Source organism: Neofelis nebulosa, chromosome 15, assembly GCF_028018385.1.
Source record: "Neofelis nebulosa isolate mNeoNeb1 chromosome 15, mNeoNeb1.pri, whole genome shotgun sequence".
NCBI classification, from domain to species: Eukaryota; Metazoa; Chordata; class Mammalia; order Carnivora; family Felidae; genus Neofelis; species Neofelis nebulosa.
In genome coordinates, this window is record NC_080796.1 from 23078397 (window position 1) to 23100498 (window position 22102).

Below are 22102 nucleotides of genomic sequence, written 5' to 3' on the forward strand. Positions count from 1 at the left end.
TGAGATTCGGTCGTTTTTCTGTAATAAATGTTCCTCAGGTTGCTGCAAATCTTAGGTCAATTTCCAGAGCACTAGAAAAGCTGATTGTAACGATTTTTGCTATCTTTCCTGCTGTTATGGAGGAGCACATTTGTAGAGATCCTTACTCTGCCTTTTTTGCTGATGTCACTGCCCATATTTGTTTTTATACCTTTTTACATATGTTGAAAATTAGGGATTCACAGGAATACTTTCAATTTCAATTAAATATCAGCAAATGAATTCTGTTCTTTTTCCTATATTTGTTAACTCCCTTCTCTAATGAAAAAACCTAGTTCTCATTATTTTTCATGTATTTATCCATTTGATCAATATCCCTGTATGTAACCAGCTTCCCATTGCTGTGGCCTCTCCTGTCTTGCACAGATGGCCTCTTTACAGTGGTCAGGCTCTAACATCCCATGTGTGTCACTCCATTGATTCCTTATTCTTGGCCATCCGCTTCCCCACATGAATGGCCTCATCATCCTGGTTAGAGTATAATGTCGGACCACCCCTCTGTGTCACGTTTATCTTGCTTTGCCTCATGGCTTCGGGAAGGAAATGGGAAGTTTGACTACTTTTTAATAAAACAAGAATCCATAAGCATTGTAATGGTGAGTGAGACCTCATCCAGACAGCAGCATACTCATCCTGATGATGGCTCAAAGGGGATATGTGGAAGAAGGACGTTGTAGTCCTCCTTGACATCAGCCTGTCATTGCTACTATTATTCACCTCATGCTGTGCCCAGGCGCTGTTTAATCCTCAGGCAAGTTTATACAGTGGTTTTTATTTTTACCTTTGTGTTACAGATGAAGATAATCTGCTCCCCTTTATCACAGAAGGCCTCAAAAGATTTGTCTATACCTGCTCTAACCAGTTTCTCTCCTCCAACTATTTGCTAAACCCACTTCAGTCAGGATTTCACCTGTATTACTTTATTGAAGATGATCTTGTCAGAAGACAAACATATTCCAAATCATAAAACATCGTCATCTTAGTTAATAGTAACCCCATTCTTCCCATTGCTCAGGCTAGAAACCTTGCATCGTTTTTGACTCTCCTTTCTTTCTCTTACACTTAAGTTGAGAAAGTGTTAGCTACCACTAGAAGCAGAGGTCCCAGGATGTCAACCCACTGCATAGTTTGCAAGTGTTGAGGTTACTAAGAAAGACACAGCTCACACAGCCACTGGATGGAGCAATACTTTCCCCTCATAGAAAAAAGAGCAAGGTCAACTTCAGTAGTGAGTGTCAGTCCTCCAAGATGCCTATCACAGGGAGATGGTCTGCATGCACCTCTTCTGTGCTGCAGAAGAAAGAGCCCATTCCCTCCCCCTAGAGACTGTGGATAACTGTGGGGTTGACCAGGTGCCATATGACATACACACTTATAAAGAAGTATGCATCAAGCCTGGAATCGGGAAAGATGACCAAACAAGGTGATAAGCCCAGCACAGGGAGTAAGGGCTCCTTACCTCCATGTGAGAAAATATCCCAGGCTGCAGCATACTCTTTTGCAACCGTGCAGAGGTCAACAGGTTGTGCAGGACTGTCTTTCACAACACATCTCATCCATTAGGAAATCTTACTGGCTCGATCCTCACAATACATCCAGAAACTGCATCTCATTACTTCCACTGTAGCCACCCTGGTCTAAAACTACAGCTGTCCACCTGGTTTTTCTGTTTCATTCATTTTTAAAGCTTAAGTCCTTACTGAGGTTTACAAGGTTGTAAACTTCACGTATGACTGTTCTCTGCATCATGAACTCTGTCCTAGTCACACACATGCCAGGCTTGCTCCCCGATCAGAGCCCTTGCACCGACTGTTCCCTCTGCTCAGAACACTTCTCCCAGAGATCTGTCTGCATGGCTTGCTCTTCTGCCTGTCTTGACTTCTTGCTCCAGTGTTACTTGCCCAGCACTGTCTGCCCTAACCCCCCTCTTACACTTGCAGTGTCCTCCGAGTCCAGCATTCCTTAGCCCCTTCCCCTGTGTTACGTTTTGCCACTGCACTTACCTTCACACTTACTTACACTGTTGTCTTTTTCCAATAAAAAAACAAGCTTTGTGAGAGCAGGTGTTTTGTCCGTTTTGTTCACTGCTTAGGCCAGTCTTTCAAAAAAACTCTCCACAAATATTTATTGCCTCAAAGTGTTTGAAACTTAGGGAAGTTAACTAATTATTGTAAGAGGCAGGGGTGGAATTTGAAGTGTTTGGCATTCAGATCCACTATTAGAAAACTTGTAAGTAAATTTTTTGACGAACAATGATTTTAGAACACTTTACCATAAAAAGCTACTGTCCTGGGTCCTATAGTTAGGGGCCAGTTTTATAGTTTGGAAGCAAATCTGAGAGCCTCATAACCATATTGCTTTTATAGGAAAACACATGCCGAATTTCAAAGAAAATACTGGTAAATGAACTGTTGATTACTATGGACTGTCTGTACTGAATTCTAAAGGAATAGGAAGATATGTCATTCATAATGACTCTAAAGGCTTGGAGGAAAAGGAATACGATGAGGAATGTTTGGTACTGAAAATTTTTATAAAAATATTGATTTAGTCCCAAATTTTAAAACTTCAAATTGTGGTGTGAGAATACATCTACATTACCTTTTCATTTACTTGGTATTTCTAATGTTTATGGCCCTTCTTAAAACTAATTATTCATTATTCTAATCACTAAAAATTTTGGTTTTGTTCATGAAAAACATTTTATATTGATTTGCTTTTTGTGGGCTAATTCAGAAATAAATGATGTCAACTTAATTCTGGATATCAGTGTGTGTGCATTCCCAAAGATGTATTTATATATTTCTAAGATATATAGATAAATACAATTAGATACAGATGTTATCTAAGAGGGTACACACACACACACACACACACACACACACACACAGTAGATCTCCATTATTCATAGATTCCATATTTGCAAATTTGCCTATTCACCAAGATTTATTTGTAACCCCCAAATCCGTACCCTCGCTATTTTTGTGATCATTGATTGATGTACCTCTCCACTGTGTTGAAAAATTTGAGACCTGATGTATACATTCCAAAGTTCACATGAAACCAGGTAATTGTCTGTCTTCTTGTTTCAACTCTCATTCTATAAATAACAGTTCTTTTTTGAAGTTTAGTACCTCATTTTTGTGCTTTTTGTGATTCTGGTGTTGGTGATTGTGCTGTTTAAAATGGCCACCAAGCGTAGTGAAGTGCTGTCTAGCAATGCCAAGCACAATACACAAGAAGGCCATGACGTACCATATGGAAAATATGTGTGTTCGTTAAGCTTTGTTGAGTGGTAGTGATATTGCCCATGATTTCAATATGAACTAATGAACAATAAGTATCAAATAAAGTGTCTTTAAATAGAAATACACATAGACATAAAACAAGGTTATGGTGGATTGATTGACCAGGGGCTCCCAGAAGCCTAATCCTCTGTTTCCCCCTTTGGGGCATCGATTCAGTATCTGCTAATTCAGTGTTCACAGCAACTTTATAGAGCAAACAGCTGCAAGGAATGAGAATCTACTGTGCATAGGTATAATTTTCTCCAAGAAGAGTAGTTTCCAGTGGTTATCTACCTCACTATTTTATTTTATTTATTTTTTTTACCTCACTATTTTAATCACTTATGTTAAACTCCAGCGGAGCCTTGGTATGTGTTTTTCATATATCTGTTTTCTAGAGATGTCACCCAATTTGAAATCTTATCACAAATCATCGACTGGAAAATTACTAATAAGTAGTAAGCTTTTAAAAATTTTAGTTAGATGTTTAAAATTATGAAATATACATTCAAATGAGAAAACATGATTTGTATTTCTGAGTTTTAAAAGTCAATAATAGAAGTAACATCCTTATGCCAACAGCTTAGGAAATACAGTATTACCAATATCTTTGGATACTTCCAGGTGTCTTCTCAGAGTCAATCTTCCTCCACCCCACCAGAGTCAGCCACTCTCCTAAACTTGGTGATTATCATTCTTCTACCTTCTTTAAATAAACCCACATCTCTGATTAGTTTATGACTATGTACTGAATACAACACAGAAAGAAAAATATATGTTTTATCATTAAGTTCTGCGGTTGCTCACCCGAACTCTGCCACATTTGTCAACAATCACTAAGATCCAGAGTCTACATAGTAAGAGTAGCTAAGACCTCGAGATCCGAAGCCAGGCTGCCTGAGTTTGAATTCTAGCCTGCTGCTTACTAACTGGGTGACCCTGGGCAAGTAACTTAGCTTTTTGTGCCTCTGTTCCTTCTTCTATAAAATGGATGTATTGGCGCGCCTGGGTGGCTCAGTCGGTTAAGTGTCTGACTTCAGCTCAGGTCATGATCTTGTGGTGTGTGAGTTCGAGCCCCACATCGGGCTCTGTGCTGACAGCTCAGAGCCTGGAGCCTGCTTTGGATTCTGTGTCTTCCTTTCTCTCTGACCCTCCCCCACTTGTGCTCTCTCTCTCTCTCTCTCTTTCTCTCTCTCTCAAAAATAAATTAAAAATGTGGAAAAAAAAATTTTTTAATGGATATATTAATAGTACTTAATTCAGAGGGTTTTTGTTAAGGATTAAATACAGTTATATAAACACCTAGAACAATGGGCTGCAATTATCAATAAATGTTAGTGGCTATTTTACGGTCAGAGAAATTAATGCTAAAGGATTCTTTGCAAAGCCATGTGTGTTAAGTGCTGTATTAAATAATCTTTTCTTTAAAGGTTACCCTAATTTCTTTTAGACAGCTAGGTGTCTTACGGTTCTTGTCACTCTGACATCTTTTCATTTAGCTTTTCGTGGCACTATTTAAACATAGTTTTTCCTTGGTATCTCTTTTTGTCTCTTAGATTGTATGAGAACAGATCTCTTTTTAGTCTATAAATAAACTTATTTCCACATATTTTACACTTGGTTGTTTCCATGACATACTCATTGAAGGGCTCTTGGTGCCAAGAACAGTCCAAAGGCTGGTTTGTTTGTTTTGATTTCATTTTGGCAGAAGCCCATTGCAGGTAGTAGATGGAACTGTTTGTCTATCAGTAGCCAGTTCATCAGCAAATATATCAGTTCCTTTAGCACTGCCAAGAGCTAAATAGGGATATGTTTCAGAAGTTTGATCCTCTCTTGTATGCCCACATCACAGCCTCTCTGGCTTCTTAGAGTACATGTTCTGATTTCCTTTTCATTTTTTCCTGTGAATCTGAGCTTCCTTCCTCTTTACCTATAAGTGTGTTTGTGTGATGAAATAGACAATAGATACCTGTATGTTATCCCTTCCTGGGACAAAAGAGAACTGTCATTCTGTGTTTCCTGCATCAACCTAGTAAAGGTTTGTGTGTGAGAGGGTATTTTGGGAGGAAGAAGATTGTAGGTTAATCTTTAGATACAATTTAGCTGTAAGACTAAAATTTTCCCTAATGTTTTTAAGGTAATTCAAGATCAGTACTGGTTATTTTGTGTATGTTTGGGTTGGTAAAGAAAGTCCCACTACCCTGTGGGAAATTATTTTCAAAGTTAGCATCCCACACTTTAAAAAAAAATCAAGTGTTTTCTATATTTATTTGATAAAGAAGAACTTACATTTATAGATAAATGTTAGCACCAACTAGATTATGCCTTACAAATATCATTTGTTATGTCTAAGTTCTAGCCTGTAGTGAGCATGTTAATAAATATATTACATAGAGAAATTAAAAGTTCTCCTTCCCTAAACCCAGAAGTCATAGATTGAAAAAGATTAAACAAGAATCAAGATTTGTCAAAATGTCATCATGAATTGTCATTTCTCGGGGCGCCTGGGTGGCTCAGTCGGTTAAGCGTCCGACTTCAGCTCAGGTCACGATCTTCCGGTCCGCGAGTTCGAGCCCTGCGTCGGGCTCTGGGCTGATGGCTCAGAGCCTGGAGCCTGCTTCCGATTCTGTGTCTCCCTCTCTCTCTGCCCCTCCCCCATTCATGCTGTGTCTCTCTCTGTCTCAAAAATAAATAAACGTTAAAAAAAATTTTTTTTTAAATAAAAAAAGAATTGTCATTTCTCTTGAGACTGTGGAGTCTTATCCCCCAACCCTTTTGACCCCTAAGGCAAATCAGAAGATAGGCCCTTCCATCGTTTATGGACCCAAATGCATAAATGTCTAAGAAGAATAACTCTGCACAGAGTGAGTCTAAATGATTGTCTTAGTCTCTTCAGGCTGCTGTAACGAAAATAGCATTCACTGGGTAGCTTGAACAACAATTTGTTTCTCGTAATTCTTGAGGCTGGGAAATTCAAGATCAAGGTGCTGGTAGATTCAGTGGGTGGTATGGGCTTGCTTCCTGGTTCGTAGATGGCCGTCCTCTTGCTGTGTCCTCATATGACAGAAGAGACAAGGGAACACTCTGGGATCTTTTTTATAAGGACGCTAATCCCATTCACGAGAGCTCTACCCTCCTGACCTTATCACCCCTGGATGGCCCCATGTCCCAATACCATCACATTTTGGATTAGGTTTCAACATATGAATTTGGGGGGTGGGGGGGGGATATAATATAGGTATTAAGCATACAGGCTCTGTATTTAAACAGATTTGGGTTGAAATCCTGGGTCTAGCTTTGTGTCTCTGCCCAAGTTGTTTACTTTCTCTAAACCTGCTTCTCTTATCTCATATGCTTTGTGTGAATTGATTGAGAACACAGAAAAGCATTTAGCGCAGTATCTGGCCCATAATAGAGGCTCTCTCGTGCCTTTGTACATGCCTTTCCCCTGCAGCATGCCTAAGGAATCTCTGTATTCTTCCTTCAAGCTTGTGAGGCCAAGTCTCCAGCAGTTCTGGTCCCATCCCTTTTTTTTCTTTTGTAAGATTAAAACAACATCACCTTGTGTTAGGTCTTTCTTGCCTTTAACTCTGCTTCTTACACGATGATTTGGCTGCTCACCCTTTCCCTCTGAGCTCCCACCTCTCTGGCAGCGCTTCTCTCACTGTGCCTGGTTTCACTGCACACACCGAATCAATCCTTCCACGAGACTCTGAGCTGAGGTGCGTGGACCATGTCTTTTCATCATTGCATCCACCTCACAAAGCACAGTATTTAATTACATAATAGATGCTCAGTAAATACTGGCTTGCTGAATGAATATTGAAAGTACTCTTGGGAACCCCGCCAGAAAAGTGGGCTATAGTTCAGAGCAGAGAGCAGAGACAGGGTGCAGCCACAGATTGTTTTCCCCCAAAACTGTTATGACAATGTTCAAATATATTTTTAAAAATTAGAACTGTACAGGAAACATCCACCAACTCACCACCTGGGTTCTACAGTTAATATTTTGTTACATTTTCTTGATCACTTATCTGTCGATCCATCTACCTGCTATTCAATTGATCAATCCCTTTTAATATTTTCAGGCATTTGAAAGTAAATTGCCTTTATATGTCTTTATACCTTATGCCTAATAGTGCAGCAGGTATATTATTAGCTAGAGCTCAATATTTGCTAACAGTTTTCCTCTGCAGGTACAACTTCTTATCAGTGAAGTGTACAAATACTAGGAGTGCCGTTTCATTAATTTTGACAAATGCAAACTTGTGTCCAAGACATTGAAGCTTCGTCATGTGTTCGCAGTTCATCCCTGACCCTTCCCCCAGAAGCAATCTTTGTTTTGATTTTTTTAACCCTGTATCACTTTGACTTGTACAACTTTATGTTAGTGGAACCTTGGAGGAGAATCATTTTCATGTGAGATGTAGTTCACACAGCATCATAGTTCTAAGATTCTTCCGTGCTACAGGTATAAGTAAGTGACTTGTCACTTTTTTTTCTTGCTGAGGGAGGAGTGTTTCATTGTATGAATATACCATGTTTATGCGCTTCCCTGCTACGGGATACCTGAGGCTGCTTACAGTTTGGGGCTATAATAAATAAACCTGTTAGGAATATATCTCAACTCTCTATCAGTCTTTGTTGTATACATTTGCATTCATTTCTCTTGGGTAAATACGTAGATACGGAATTGCTGAGTCATAGGGTAGGTGTATATTTAGTTTTCTAGAAAACTGTCAATTTTACAAAGTAGTTTTACTATTTTACACTCCTACCAACAGTGTTTGAGAATCCAAGGATACTGACATTTAGTGTATTGGTCTTTTTATTTTAGTTTCTGGTGGCTACATAGTAATATCTCACAGTGGTTCTCATTTCATTTTAATTTATTGTCTAATGATGTTGAACACTTGGCCATGGTCTTACTGGCCATTCATAGATAACCCTTTGTGAAATGTCTCTTCAGATGTTTTGTTTTTAAAATTGAGTTGTTCGACATTGAGATGTAGAAGACCTTTATGTACGTTTTGCAAGACTTTTTCCAGATATGTTTGCAAATATCTTCCCAGTCTGTGGTTTACCTATTTATTTTTTTAACAATGTCTTTTCATCATTAGAGGTTTTTAAAAATTTGATAATATATCAGTTTATTCTTTTATAGTTAGCACTTCTGTGTCCTGGTTAAAAAAACCTTTGCCTTTACCAAATTACAAAGATATTCTATGTTTTCATTGAGTAGCTTTATAGTTTGAGTTTTATGTTTAGAACTGTGATAAGTCTGAAATTAATTCTTGTGTGTGAAGTAAGGTAGGGATCCAAGTTCATTATTTTCCTCATATAGATATCCAACTGTTTGAGCATATTTATTGAAACAATTTTCATATACTTGCAAGTTGATACATATAAACAATTTTATTTTCCTCATTGTATTATCTTGGTAACTTTGCTGGAATCAAATAATTTTATAAGCGTGCCTGTACTTCTAGGCTTTTTGTTGTTTACTGATTATTTGTCTACCCTTCTGTCAGTTTTATACTATCTTGAATATTGTAGTTTTACAGTGAGTATAGTAAGGGCTTCTCTCCTGTTACTCTTTGTTCCAGAATTTCCACCCCCACTTTATAGCTTTTTCTCCAATCTGTTCTCTGGGTCTTCTAGCCAATAAGACTACTGTTTTTATCCAAGTTTTAGCCATCCGATGCAGTAGCCCTGGTGCCTGATCTTTAGCAAAAGCCATAAAGAATGGGAATATTACCCAGTGTCGTTCCCTTCTTCCAAGTTTATTCTCCCCGCTAAGTTTCTGACTGCTTTTGTTTAGCTCTTCAGTGTCTTCAGGTAGCTGTTTTATATAATTGTCCAGACACAGTTTAAATTTGTTGCCAGAGGGAAGATTGGTCCAGTAGGAGCTGCTACTCCATTACAGAAGTGGTGTAGAGACGGTTTTTAAAAGTCGGACGGAGCAAGCATCTGGCCAGAGATGCACTTAAAGTGAGGAATGGGGAGAGATTTGGTGCAAAGGGAGGCAAGTTTCGAATAAAGGGAGAGGATTCAGTTCACCTCAGTTAGAGAAGGCTTATACTAAAGCCAAAACAGTGCTTGGAAGGACTCCAAGGATAAGAACTTGCTAGAATGCTGTTTTTTAAACTGTGAATCATAAAATCAATTTAGCAAGTGGTGTCTGAAAAGTCATTTTTGCTTCTAACCTAACTAAGAACCATAAAACAAGTAGAAAGTAAGATCATTGCATTACTGATGTGCACTTTTAGCCTCAGCTGTCTAGTTAAAGAATAGTCTGTGGAGTCACTGAATTCATACCTTCTCTGTCTGATGTATCATGGACCTTTATTTTCTGTTAGAGTTCTCTTGTAACACAAATGAGCATATAAACAGCACACTTCTCAGTAAACATTAACTATCCCTCAGTAAATAGATCAAACATTTGTTAAAATGATGTCAGGGTCGGTGAAGCATGGGCGGCTTTTGGAGATCCACAGTTTTAAAGAATCCTCAACTGACATCTTTCATGGGGAAGGGGAAGCCTTGAAAATATATTTGCCATTCTGTAACATGCTGTCTCATCAACAAAGCCCAGAGTTCCTTGTTCCTTGTTCATGAAAAAGGAAGTGACAGAGCACCATCAGCAATGCTCCAAATTGGGATAGAATTAGAACCTTTTCCCTCTTTCTTCCTTTTTTGTTCCTTTTTCTTTTCTCTCTGTCTGTAATCCTTCTTCCAGTCCCTAATACACACACCCATGAGCTCTGGATAAAAGTACAAATTAAGCAATCAGAACTATAACTGTATAAATCAAAGAAAATTAAATAAGTAAAAGGATGCTAATGCATCTTTCAATTCTTAAAATTAGGCAGAGCTCTGGAAATTGGTGATAATGAAGAAAAAGCTCCTTTCAGATTCATTAGGTAATGTTTCCATGATCCAATTTTTCTCTCATTAGAAGAGAGTGTGATAATATCATCATTAGCAGAAGAAGGTTAAGAGAGAACAATAGTACTTCAAAAGACATCATTAGGAGGGTGAAAAAGGCAGGGCACAGACTAGGGGAAAATATTGGTAACACATGTGTCTGGCAGTGACTCGTAAACAGAATGTATCAAGAATTCCCATGAATCAACAGTAATAAGACAAACAACCTAATGAAACAAGTGAGCAAGAGCTTGAAGAGAGTGTCACAAAAGAATATATATCAGTTGCCTAAAAGCATGTGATGGTACACCCTACATCTTTAGTCATCGGGGAAATGCGAATTAAAACCATAGGAATTAATAAAGAGAAAGAGACTGGCAGTATCAAGTATTGGCAAGGACGTGAAGCATTAAATATTCATAGTTTGCTGGTGTGGGTGTGAAAACTGAGTGACAACCACTTGGGCTGCCAAAGTGTCTACTTTGGCAACTTGTTATAAACAAGTTAAACAGACACTTGTCATTTCAACCTTGAACTTCCACCCCTAGGTATTTACCTAAAGAGAATGAAAATCTATATCCATGAAAAACCCTTGTGTATAGATAGCAGCTTTATTCTTACTAACCAAAAACAAAGAAGCCCAGATGTTCATCAGTGAGAGAGCGGATAAACAGATTGTGGTATGTTTACACAGTAGAATAGTACTCATCAATGAAGAGGAATGGCCTGCTAATGTACACAACCACATGGAAGAATCTCAGAAACATTATACTGAGTAAAAGAAGCCAGACACGAAAGAGTTTATATTAAATGATTACATTTGCATGAGAGTGTTTAAAAAAATCAAAGCTAATAATATGTTGTGAGAAAACCAGATCAGGGGTTGCCTAGGGGAGGTGGTTTGACTGCAAAGAGGCATGAGGGATGTTATGGAATGATGGAAATATTCTTTAATAATGGGGTTACATAAGTGACCCAGTTCAAGGAATTGTGTGACTAATGTATGCTTTTCACTGAATACAAACTCTATTTCAAGAAAGTTGTTTTCTTTTGTTTTTTTAATTAAAAAATGTTTCAGATCCGGTACTTTAACTACTTTGGCATATGGGAGCTACTACACTTCCCCTCCTCCCAGTGGTGACTCTTCCTAGTAATCTTTGATAACCACTGCCCTGGACAGAGACAGTTTTTAGACTTACAGAATCATAATGCATTGTATTAAATGCATTAAATAGAAATCCCCTCACTAAAATGAAGCACAACACATAGATGGGATACATGGGATGGGATACATATCCAGGATTCAGACAGCACCATCAGTATATTTGTTTTTGCATTAGAACTCCACAACTACTCTAGAACCTACCCATCCTCTTCTACCCTTTGCTCCTGCCTTCCATGGTCTCATTTGCCTGACTATAAACCGTAATGGATCTTTGAAAAGTAGGTGTTCTGAATATCTCTTTATTCCAAATTCTGAAGATGAACCTGGAGATAATGGGGCATTTAGAATTGCTTTAGAAACTATATAGCATCTTTGAGGATCCCACTGTGCTAATGATTCACACATTTAAGTTGCAATTGTGGTGCACAGCCTAGGGACAAGTTCAAGTAGTAGCCTGATGTTAACGTACATTAAAATCTGTGAATATTTACAGTATTTCTTTCTCTGCGTCTTTTCTCTAGGCCTACTCTGTCTACGATGAAGACATTGGGTACTGTCAGGGACAGTCCTTTCTTGCTGCTGTATTGCTGCTGCATGTAAGTAATTTTCCATGTGATAAATGGCATGGTGCTTCCAAGTTTATTTTATTTTCTACTTGGTTTTCTTCTTCCTTCCCATTTTCCATTTATCTGATGGAGATTACACATGGCATATCTTTTTTAAAATGTACCTTTGGTGATGAAGTAAGAGATCTGATGTCAAGTACAGGGCGGTTTCTCAATTGAATTAATATTGCTAGCAAGAAGGGAATAAATTGCTTATTTGGAGTTATTTTTAAAGAGAACCCTCTAGAAATAAAGAAGTCCGTGTAACTGCTCAAATATGAGCAGGACTAGGACCATTATGAAGGAATATGGCAAGGAAGTCTTCTCTTTTCTGCAGTTTATTTTTGTATACTCTCTTTCCTTTCAGTCACCTTCATTTAACAGAACATTTATTGATCATCGGTCTGTCAGTGCTGGGCTAGGAAGTGCAATTACAAATATGAATAATTTATTATTTGTGTTCTGGAAGGCCTCATAGTTCAGGGTGGGACACCAGTACTATAGGCACATACTTATTCTTTTTATTCTTTTTATGTGTCTTTATGGATTTTTCTGACAGTCACTAAAGACCTTATAGTATGCTAAGTAAAAGCAATACACAGAGTAAGAGCACAGAAAGGAGAATTACCCAACCCAGCTCTGCCAGAACTTTCAGGAAAGACTTTCTGGAGGAGATGGTAACCTTGCCAAGACATAAATAATTTAGGTTGGGAAAGGTGGGGGGGGGGGGGAGTAGAGATAGCTAAACACGAACATGAACAAATGCATGGAAACACATAAGGGCACAGCATATAAAGGGAACAATATGAAATTACAGTTTTTGTTCAGTTACTGTCGGAAAATTTATGCTAGGAAGAGGTATGAGGTAAAAATGGTTAGATGGGCAGGGACCAGGGGTGCCTGGGTGGCTCAGTCGGTTAAGTGTCTGACTTCAGCTCAGGTCATGATCTCACAGTTTGTGAATTTGAGCCCTGCGTTGGGCTCTGTGCTGACAGCTCAGAGCCTGGAGCCTGCTTTGGATTCTGTGTCTCTGTCTGTCTGCCCTCCTTCCTTTCTCTCTCTCTCTCTCTCTCCCTATCTCTCTCTCTCTCTCTCTCAAATAAATAAACATTAAAAAAATTTTTTTTAAATAAAAAGATGGGCAGGGACCAAATTATAAAGACTCTAATCATGTCAAGAAATGTGGGCTTTATTCTAAAGCTAAGGAGGTGCCATTGATCAGTTTGAAACAAGGGAAAGATAGTGAGATGTTCATTTCAGATAAATTCTTCTTATACCTTGTAGAGGGTAATTGAAGGGAGCAAGCAGGAGCAGAGAGACCAGTTAGGAAATATCAGTCTAAATGAGAGATGTTGAGAGCCAGAGAAAAAGAAGCAGAATAAGAAGCATGCAGGAGGCAAATTGGTTAAGTTTTATGGAAGGATTAACAAAGGAAGAGTCAAAAGTAATATGTCTAATTTTCTAGCTTTGGTGACTGAATTACTTGGATTTTTAGCTGAGAAAGAAAATAACATCCATTGAGATTGAATGGAGAAAAATGATTAGGAGTTGATGATGAATTTTGTTTTGAATTCTTTGGGTTTGGGATATTTTGGGGACATCTGAGTGAAGCTGTCCGCCAACCAGTTGGATGCTGGAGACTGATGCTGGGGGGAAAATCACTGCTGAAATCATGAGAGTAGATGAGATCATCTAAGAAAAATAGAGTAAAACAGTATAGAGCCCAAGAACTGAATTCCAGATATTGAAAGGATTGATGAGGAGGAGGAATTCTTGGCGGATTTCTGATTTTCAGGAAGGAAGAAGCAGTGCCGTCACATGTGGCAAAGAGGTCCAGCAAGTTTAAAACACAAACAAGCATTTCTTTTACGTTTGCATTCTGGACACAGAGAGCGATTATAGTAGATTCGTGGTCCTGATTCTGATAACTTGATTCTAATGATGACAATGATGTATTGTAATAAATCACTTTATTTATTTAACTTTGAGTTTGATATCTTCCTCCATTGCATTATCATCTGTTTGTGGCCTTCTTGATCTTTTCCTTGTTATCCTCTTTCTTTGATTTCTCCATGGCCCATCTTCTTGGTATTCTCTGTGATAATCAAGCACTTCATGGCCACAAACTCCCAGGGCCCTTGTTCTGCTACAAAACCTACCTAGTGTCTAAAATAGCTCTCTAACACAAGAGGCTGTTGTAGGCAGTGACATTGAGGTCTTTACCAAGGTTCAGAATCCCGTTTCTTCTAAATGTTTTTTTTTTTTTTTTAACGTTTGTTTATCTATTTTGTGAGAGAGCAAGAGAGCGTGAGAGAGAGCCAGCAGGGGAGGGGCAGAGAGAGAGGGAGAGAGAGAATCCCAAGCAAGCTCTGTGCTATCAGCACAGAGCCCAGTGCAGGGCCCAATCCCATGACCATGAGATCATGACCTGAGCCAAAATCAAAAGTCAGACGCCCAACTGACTGAGCCACCTAGGTGCCCCAGAATCCCTTTTCTTCTAAAAGGAGCCTTTATAATCACTCTGATGAGAAGCTAAAGCTGAAGCCATGGGTGGTGAAACTTTGTCTTCTACAAAGTAATCTTTGCGTATATCATAGTTTAGCATTTTAGACCTGTAGTCCTATTAAACACGTTACAGTATATTGATTAAACTTCACTGAGAAGAACATCTTTCTGAGAAATCTGTTCTCACATTTAACAGAGGGTTAATTAAATATAAGTTCATATTTATTTGGAAATACCTTACCATGAGAAAAAGAGATAGTGACCCAAATAACTAGAAAGCTCAAAACCTAGAATTTTTTTCCTACATTATCTACCCTCATCTTAGAAGGGTCACGTGGCAAGCTTGCATTCTAAACATACTCACAAAGTTGCTTTCAAGCTGTATCACAAGATGGCTAGAAATTCAGTCTAGTTTCTCACACTTTGTATAATAACAATTATGCAGTTGTTGCCATTGCTTATAAAAATAACTGGAAATACAGAAATACCTACAGAATCTTTGAAGAAATGGTCACTGGTATGCAGCATAGTGTTAATGAGAAACATATTATTGTAGTTTTTAATTGAGAGTGTATGCAATAATTCTTTTAATCAGCATATTCCATTAAATGACCAACTCATCCATTAACCAACTCGAATAAGAGAAATCACCTGTAATTTTTTTCTTTTTCATATTTTTGCCTCTGTGGCGTAAGCAGGTAGAAGAATAAAGGCTAGCTTAAACAATTCATCAAATACGCTATCTCAGGTTCCAGGGAGATATGTTATTTGCTACTAACTAATTTTTTATCAGTTACATAAGCATTTGCTTCTTTTTGCTGCCAGACATCCTTTGGCAGCTCCATATTAATCATTGTCAGAATCTGCTTCTTTTCGGATACTGTCTTTTCCTCCCCCATGGTCATTTATATTTCACAGTCACTGCCTAAGAGGAAGGGAAGATCAAAAATGAAAATATGTTCAAAAACAAAAGGTTAGAATTTTTTTTTAAATTTTTTTCAATGTTTTTTATTTATTTTTTTTAATTTTTTTTTCAACGTTTTTTATTTATTTAGAATTTTTAAGGTTTTCCATTGTCTAAGTAATTTTAGGAAATAATTAATTTCTCTTTCTTGATACTTAGAAATTTCCAGATGCTTTGATAATAGCTTTGCAACTTGTAGTATTTTAAGCCAAAGAATTGTCTGTCACAGTAGATGCTAGTATATCTATTGATAGAATTACAAGGAATTTATCATTTACAGTTGGAGAAGAATATTATGGCACAGATTGCTTGTAACCATTATAGTGTTCATGTGCCTTTGATGTTAAATATGCAATAATAATCAGTGATATCATCATTATAGTATTAGTCATTGCTTATTTGGAAATATGATAAATGATATTCTTGTATATATTTCATTCTAAATATCATATAAACTATTTTAAATAATTTTTAACCCAATATGTTTTACTACCATACTTCTTGTCAAGAAGTTTAAAATTTTTTTTTCATTGAACATACATTTTTTTTTAGACCTTCAGAAAATCATGTTCCTTTTTAAGGTTAAATTAGCGTATATATACTATTATTGGCAAGCATGGAGGCTTTCCAACTACAGAAAGGATTATTTTTGGATAATCCAGAATGTTTAAAACTATTGAATTAAAAAAAAAACAAAACAAAAACTATGACTGGGCACAATTCCTTCAGAAACCAAAGGTTTTGTCTGACAAAGATATGCATACCCAGCAATTCCACTCCTAAATATATATTTTAGTCAAACTTATGCACATGTACACCAAAATTGTGTGTTAGAATTGTCCTCAGATCAGTGTTTATAACAAACACCTCAAATGTCCGCTGTTAGAGTGTCTAATACTAGAATTGTAATTAGACATTAAAATGGAAAAATTGTGATATATTTAATAGAACACTATATAACAGTGAAATGAATGTTTTACACTACCTAAATTAATGTGAATGAGTCATACAAACATAAGGTTTAGTAAGAAAGAAGAGTATACTTGGTATCATTTGTTATGTTTCCCTTTAGTGGAAAGGTCATAGCAGACAAAACTGAAGTCTATTTTTAGGATGCTATGTAGGTGGAAAATATAAATAACACCAATGAAGTGATTACTGATAAAGTCAGAATAGTGATTTCTTATTTATTTATTTATTCATTCATTCATTCATTCATTCATTCATTCATTCATTCACTTTTGAGAGAGAAAGAGAGCACTTGCGAGCCCAGGGAGGGGCAGATAGAAAGGGAGAGAGAGAATCTCAGTCAGGCGCCATGCTGTCAGACTTTGTGATCTCAAACCGTGAGATCATGACCTGAGCCCAAACTGAGTCAATGCTTAACTGACTGAGCCAGCCACCCAGGTAACCCAGGATAGTGATTTCTTGACAAATGAGGAGTCATTATTGGGAAGTGACATACCAGGATCTTCAAGAGTACTGACAGTACTCTATCTTAACCTGGGTGGTGGTTACATTTGTCTTTATAATTATTTGGTTTCACTTTATGATCAAATTATTTATTAAAGCATGCATTTAACTTTTATGCATTTTTGTGGGTTATATTTAAAAATGAAATAAGGTTTAAAAATTACAAGTTACAAATCCTTTAATGCAACTCCCCAAAAAGATAGGTTAAAGATAAGATTTAACCAGTGGACTTAAGAAACGAGAAGCAGAGCTACTTCTTAGTTTTATTAAAATATTTCCGCAGAACCCAAGATGGAAGATACTGACTTCCTAGTGTCTTTATATGTATATGTAAGTAAAAGTACATGTGCCATTATATTATTCAGCATTCTGCTACATGTGACGTAACCTTGACTTAGAGTAGCTGAAATTTTTAATGAGCTGTATTTTTTAATAAGTCCTGTACTCCTAAATCATTTTTTTCCCTTAAGATCCAAGAAATTTTTCTGTTCCAAGTTAATTCTTGCTTCACTTCTTTTGAGCCATTTCACAACATCTCCATGTGCGTAAATACACTCAAGACATCTTACCTTTAAAAAACAGTCTCTTGATCTTCCCATTAACTACTGTCTTTGGTTTCTCTGCCCTTTCAAAGCTGAGCTCTTTCATGGATAATGAAAGGCACAACTATACATTTGAATTGTGGTTTAATACCTTTCAAGTTTCCTAAACTCTCTGAGCTTCAGCTTCTTCATTTATAAAATGAAAGTAATATTATCATTCTTCTAGGATTTTTATGAATATTGAATACTTTATATTATTAATGAAAAGGGTCTTATTTTGTATCTGGCACAAAAAAAAGCATGCAACCATGGAATTAAATCCAGGCTTTACTTAATAGATGTGTAGTTATTGGAAAATCACTTAACTTCTCTGAACTTCACTAGTTAATATTTAACATGTAAAAATAATACACACCTTACAGAATTTTTATGAGGATCAGATGGAGTCATGAACGAATGCCTCTAATAATACTATTTGTTGCTATTTTTTTCTAAAATTGGTAATTATTTACTCTGCCTTTTCTTTTGGACCCTTGTCCCACTAGCTTAAATCGATTGCACACAGCAAACTAGTATGTTGTACAATATGTTTTATGGCTTATAAATAGACATTTAATTTAAATATATTTTAGCATGTATTTGATTTAAAAGGAAAATGAATAGCTAGAAGTTTTCGTTTTATTTGCTTTCCAATTTGTAAACAGAAAATGAACACTCACGAGCTCATGATTTTCAGAGTTGTCACTAGCATCTTTCTTTGTTGAAGAAAACTAAGAATTAGTGGAATTTTCATTGCCTTCACGGAAAAACATAGATTTATTACAAAAATATATGAAACACCATCATGGATAACAGAAAATTTAGTTTTATCCTAAATAAGGGGATTATTTTATATTAACATATAATTTTACTTTGAAACATATGTTGATGTATCTTACATCAGGTGAGCCTTGAAAACTTTTGAAGTACTTAGACCTGCTTTGTTTTATGGTTCATTGCAGAAAGAAGCAACGAAGCTTAGAGACTGTCTCCATTCAGTGTTAGTACAGATGGCAGATACTTGTCAACATTTGTTACCAAACAATGATTACATCATGATTGATTCTCAGATTACACATGTGAGTCAGGTCCTTAGTTTTGTATTTCATAGAGCCATGGATGATATTTTGATATCTTAAATTATAAGATGTTAATACTTATTTCCTCCTTTCCCCAATAAAACAGCACTGATTTTACGACAGAGATCCTGTATGTATATAGCAAAGATGGGTATTCAATATTAGAGATCCCCATGCTCCAGATTCTTAATATTTTTAAAAAAACGTATATTGGTTGGCAGTTCTGCCTGATTTGGATCCCTAGTCAATGGGCCAGACTGGCCATGGAATGTGTTCTGCTTTGCTCAGACAGGGAAGGAAATTCATAGCCCCACCCAGTTGCTGAGCTTAGCCTCCAGTCCTGACCAGAGAATCCAAGCTACTGCAGATTCCATGTTATAGCCCTGCTCAGACAGAGACCCAAGTCAGAAGCCATGCCCAACTCTTGATCATAGCCTCTGGCCCTGCATAACAGTGACCCTGGGCAGACTTAAAACGTAGTCTACAGAACCACCAAGCCAGAGTGCCCAGCCTACAGTCTTGCCCAGGCTACACTCCTACCCAATTGCTGAATACAGCCTGCAGCCTCACCTAGTTAGGAAACCTGGACAGTAATTTCACCTGAGCACAGAACACAGTCTCTAGCGTCACTCATCTGTGGGATAATAGCTGGAAACCCCTCTTGACCAGAGAGCCCAGGCAGTTACTCTATCCAACAGCAGAGCACAGTCAGTGGCTTGCCTGGTTGTGAAGCCAAGCCTATGGTCCTGCACAACTTTGAGATACGCCCCATGGCCCCACCTGAACACAAAGGCCAGCCAGCATCACCATCTGGTCAGGCAGGACAACCTGAGACCCCACTTGACCAGGGGCTATTTCAGAGGTCAACCCATAACTCTGCCTAACTGGGGAGTCCAACCAGTGGCACCACCCTGCCAGGGAACGTGGCCTCTAACCGTGTTCATCTAAAAGTGATTGCAGAACCAAGCTAGTGGCCTCACCTGACCATGGAGCATTGCCAGCAGCCCCACCCAATCTGTGAGTCCACCCACGGGTCTTGAATGTTTAGCACAGCCAGCAGGCTCACCCAACTGTGTAGCCTAGCCAGTACCATCCCCCCCAGATCTCAGAGCATGAGCAGTGGCCTCACTCAACTGGTCTCTGATAGCACGCCCTGCTTTCCCACAGATGCTACTAACTAACCCATTAGTACTTAAGCTGAGCTAACTGGTGAAGGTCTTTTCATGCCAAAGCAAACCTGTCATGTGTGGAAGAGGAGACCACTTAATCAAGTGTGCAGATAAGAACATAAGGAATCATAGATCATGAAGAATCAGGTAAACATGACACTACCAAAGGAAACTAATAAAGCTCAAGTAACTATAAAGAAATGGAGGTCTATGAAATGTCTAATAAAGCATTCAGAATAATCCTTTCAAAGTTCAGTGAGCTACAAGAACACACAGATAACTAAATGAAGTTAGGAAAACAAAATGAAGTCAAGAAAGAAATAGAAACCATCACAATACAGATTCTAGAGCTGAAGACTACAATGATTGAACTGAAGACTTTAATAGACAACCACAACAGACTCAACCAAATGTAAGAAGGAATCCGTGAACTAGAATATAAGTCATTTGAACTGTCACGTCAGAGGAGCAAAAAGAAAAAAATGAAAAAAAGTGAAGAAAGCCTACAGAACTTATGGGACACCATCACATGAAGTAATATATGCATTATGGGAATCCCAGAAGGAAGTGAAACAGGGAAAAAAAGTCCATTTAAAGCAACAATGGCTATACACCTCCCAAACTTGGGGATAGAAAAGGACTTCCAGATTTATGATGCCCAGGAGACCCCTAATGGTTATAATCTGAACAGGGTTACACCAAAACACATTATAATTAAGTTGTCAAAAATCAAAGAGAATTTTGAGGACAAGAAGAAGAAAGCTACTCACCACATATAAGTGAACTCTCCATATAACTAGTATCTCAGCAGAAACACTGTAGGCCAGAAAAGAGTGGGACGATACATTCAAAGATGTATTGAGAGAAAAAGTATATCATACCTGGCAAAGCTAACCTTCAGAAATGAAGGAGAGATAAAGATTTCTCCAAACAGCCAAAAGCCGAGGGAGTTCATCATCACTGGACCTCTCTTAAAATAAACTCTGAAGGGCATTTATCAAGCTGAAATAAAAGGGATGCTCATTAACATTGTGAAAGCATATGAATGTGTAAAATTCACTGGTAATGGTAAATACGTAGTCAAAGTCAGTTTGTATAATATATAGTGGTAGTACATAATTTACTTACAACTCTTGTGTAAAGTTAAAAAAATAAATATATTAAAAATAACCATAACCACAATAATTTTTTTCTATACAATATAAAAAAGATGTATATTCTAACATCAATAACCTAAAGTGTGAGGTGGGGGGGAGAAGTAATAGTATCCCATTTCTGTATACTATCAAAGTTGAGTTTTCCTAAGCCTGAAATAGGATGTTATAACTATAGGCTATTTTATGTAAGTTTCATGGTAACCACAAAGCAAAATTGACAGTAGATTCACCAAAGAGAAAAGAAGAGAAAGCATACTGTCACAGGAAGCCATTAAATCATAAAGGAAGACAGCAAAAGAGAAAGCAAGAAACAACCCACAAAAAAAGTCAGAACACAGTTAACACAATGTCAATAGTGAGCTGTTATGACTTTAAACATAAATGGATAAATTCTCCAATCAAAAGATATAGAATAGCTGATTGGAAAAAGAAAACAAGACCCAATAATATGTCGTCTATAAGAGACTCACTTTAGTCTTAAGGACACATACAGACTGAGAGTAAAAGGAGAAAAAAATGTATTTCAAGCAAATTGTAACCCAAAGAAAGCAGAGGTAGCTATACTTACATTGGACAAAATAGACTTGAAGCTAAAAAAGGTCAAAAGAGACAAAGTCACCATATAATGATAAAAATGCCGTCAAGAAGATATAACAATTAAAAACATGTATTCACCCACATTGGCACACCTAATATATAAAGCAGATACAAACAGAACTAAAAGGAGAAATAAATAACAACTGTAATATTTGGGGACTTTAAAACCTCACTGTCAACAATGGATCATCTAGGCAGAAAACCAATAAGGAAACAGCAGATTTGAACAGCACTATAGACTAAATGGACTAAACAGACATATACAAAACATTCCACCCAACACCAGCAGGATACACATTCTTCTCAAGCACTCATGGAACATTTTCTAGGATAGATCATATGTTAGGTCACGGAAAAGAATCTCAAGAAATTTATGAATATAGGACCTGTATAAGGTAGCTTTTACCATCACAGTGGTATTAAACTAGAAATCAGTAACAGGAGAAGAGTTGGAAAATTCGTGAATATGCAGAAACTAAACCACACGCTCCTGAACATACAGTGATTCAAAGAAGAAATCATCAGGGAAGTTAAAAACTACCTTGAGAGAGGGG

At 37.3% G+C, this 22102-nt stretch overlaps 1 protein-coding gene across 6 annotated transcripts in view; it reads left to right on the top strand.

Moving 5' to 3' along the window:
• RABGAP1L (RAB GTPase activating protein 1 like) overlaps positions 1-22102 on the top strand; it is a 758910-nt gene that overhangs the window by 451555 nt on the left and 285253 nt on the right. For all 6 annotated transcript variants that reach the window (XM_058701185.1, XM_058701181.1, XM_058701183.1 and 3 more), the window contains one exon: positions 11940-12014. In XM_058701185.1, the coding sequence (XP_058557168.1) occupies positions 11940-12014 (75 nt within the window). The remainder of the gene's footprint in view (positions 1-11939; positions 12015-22102) is intronic.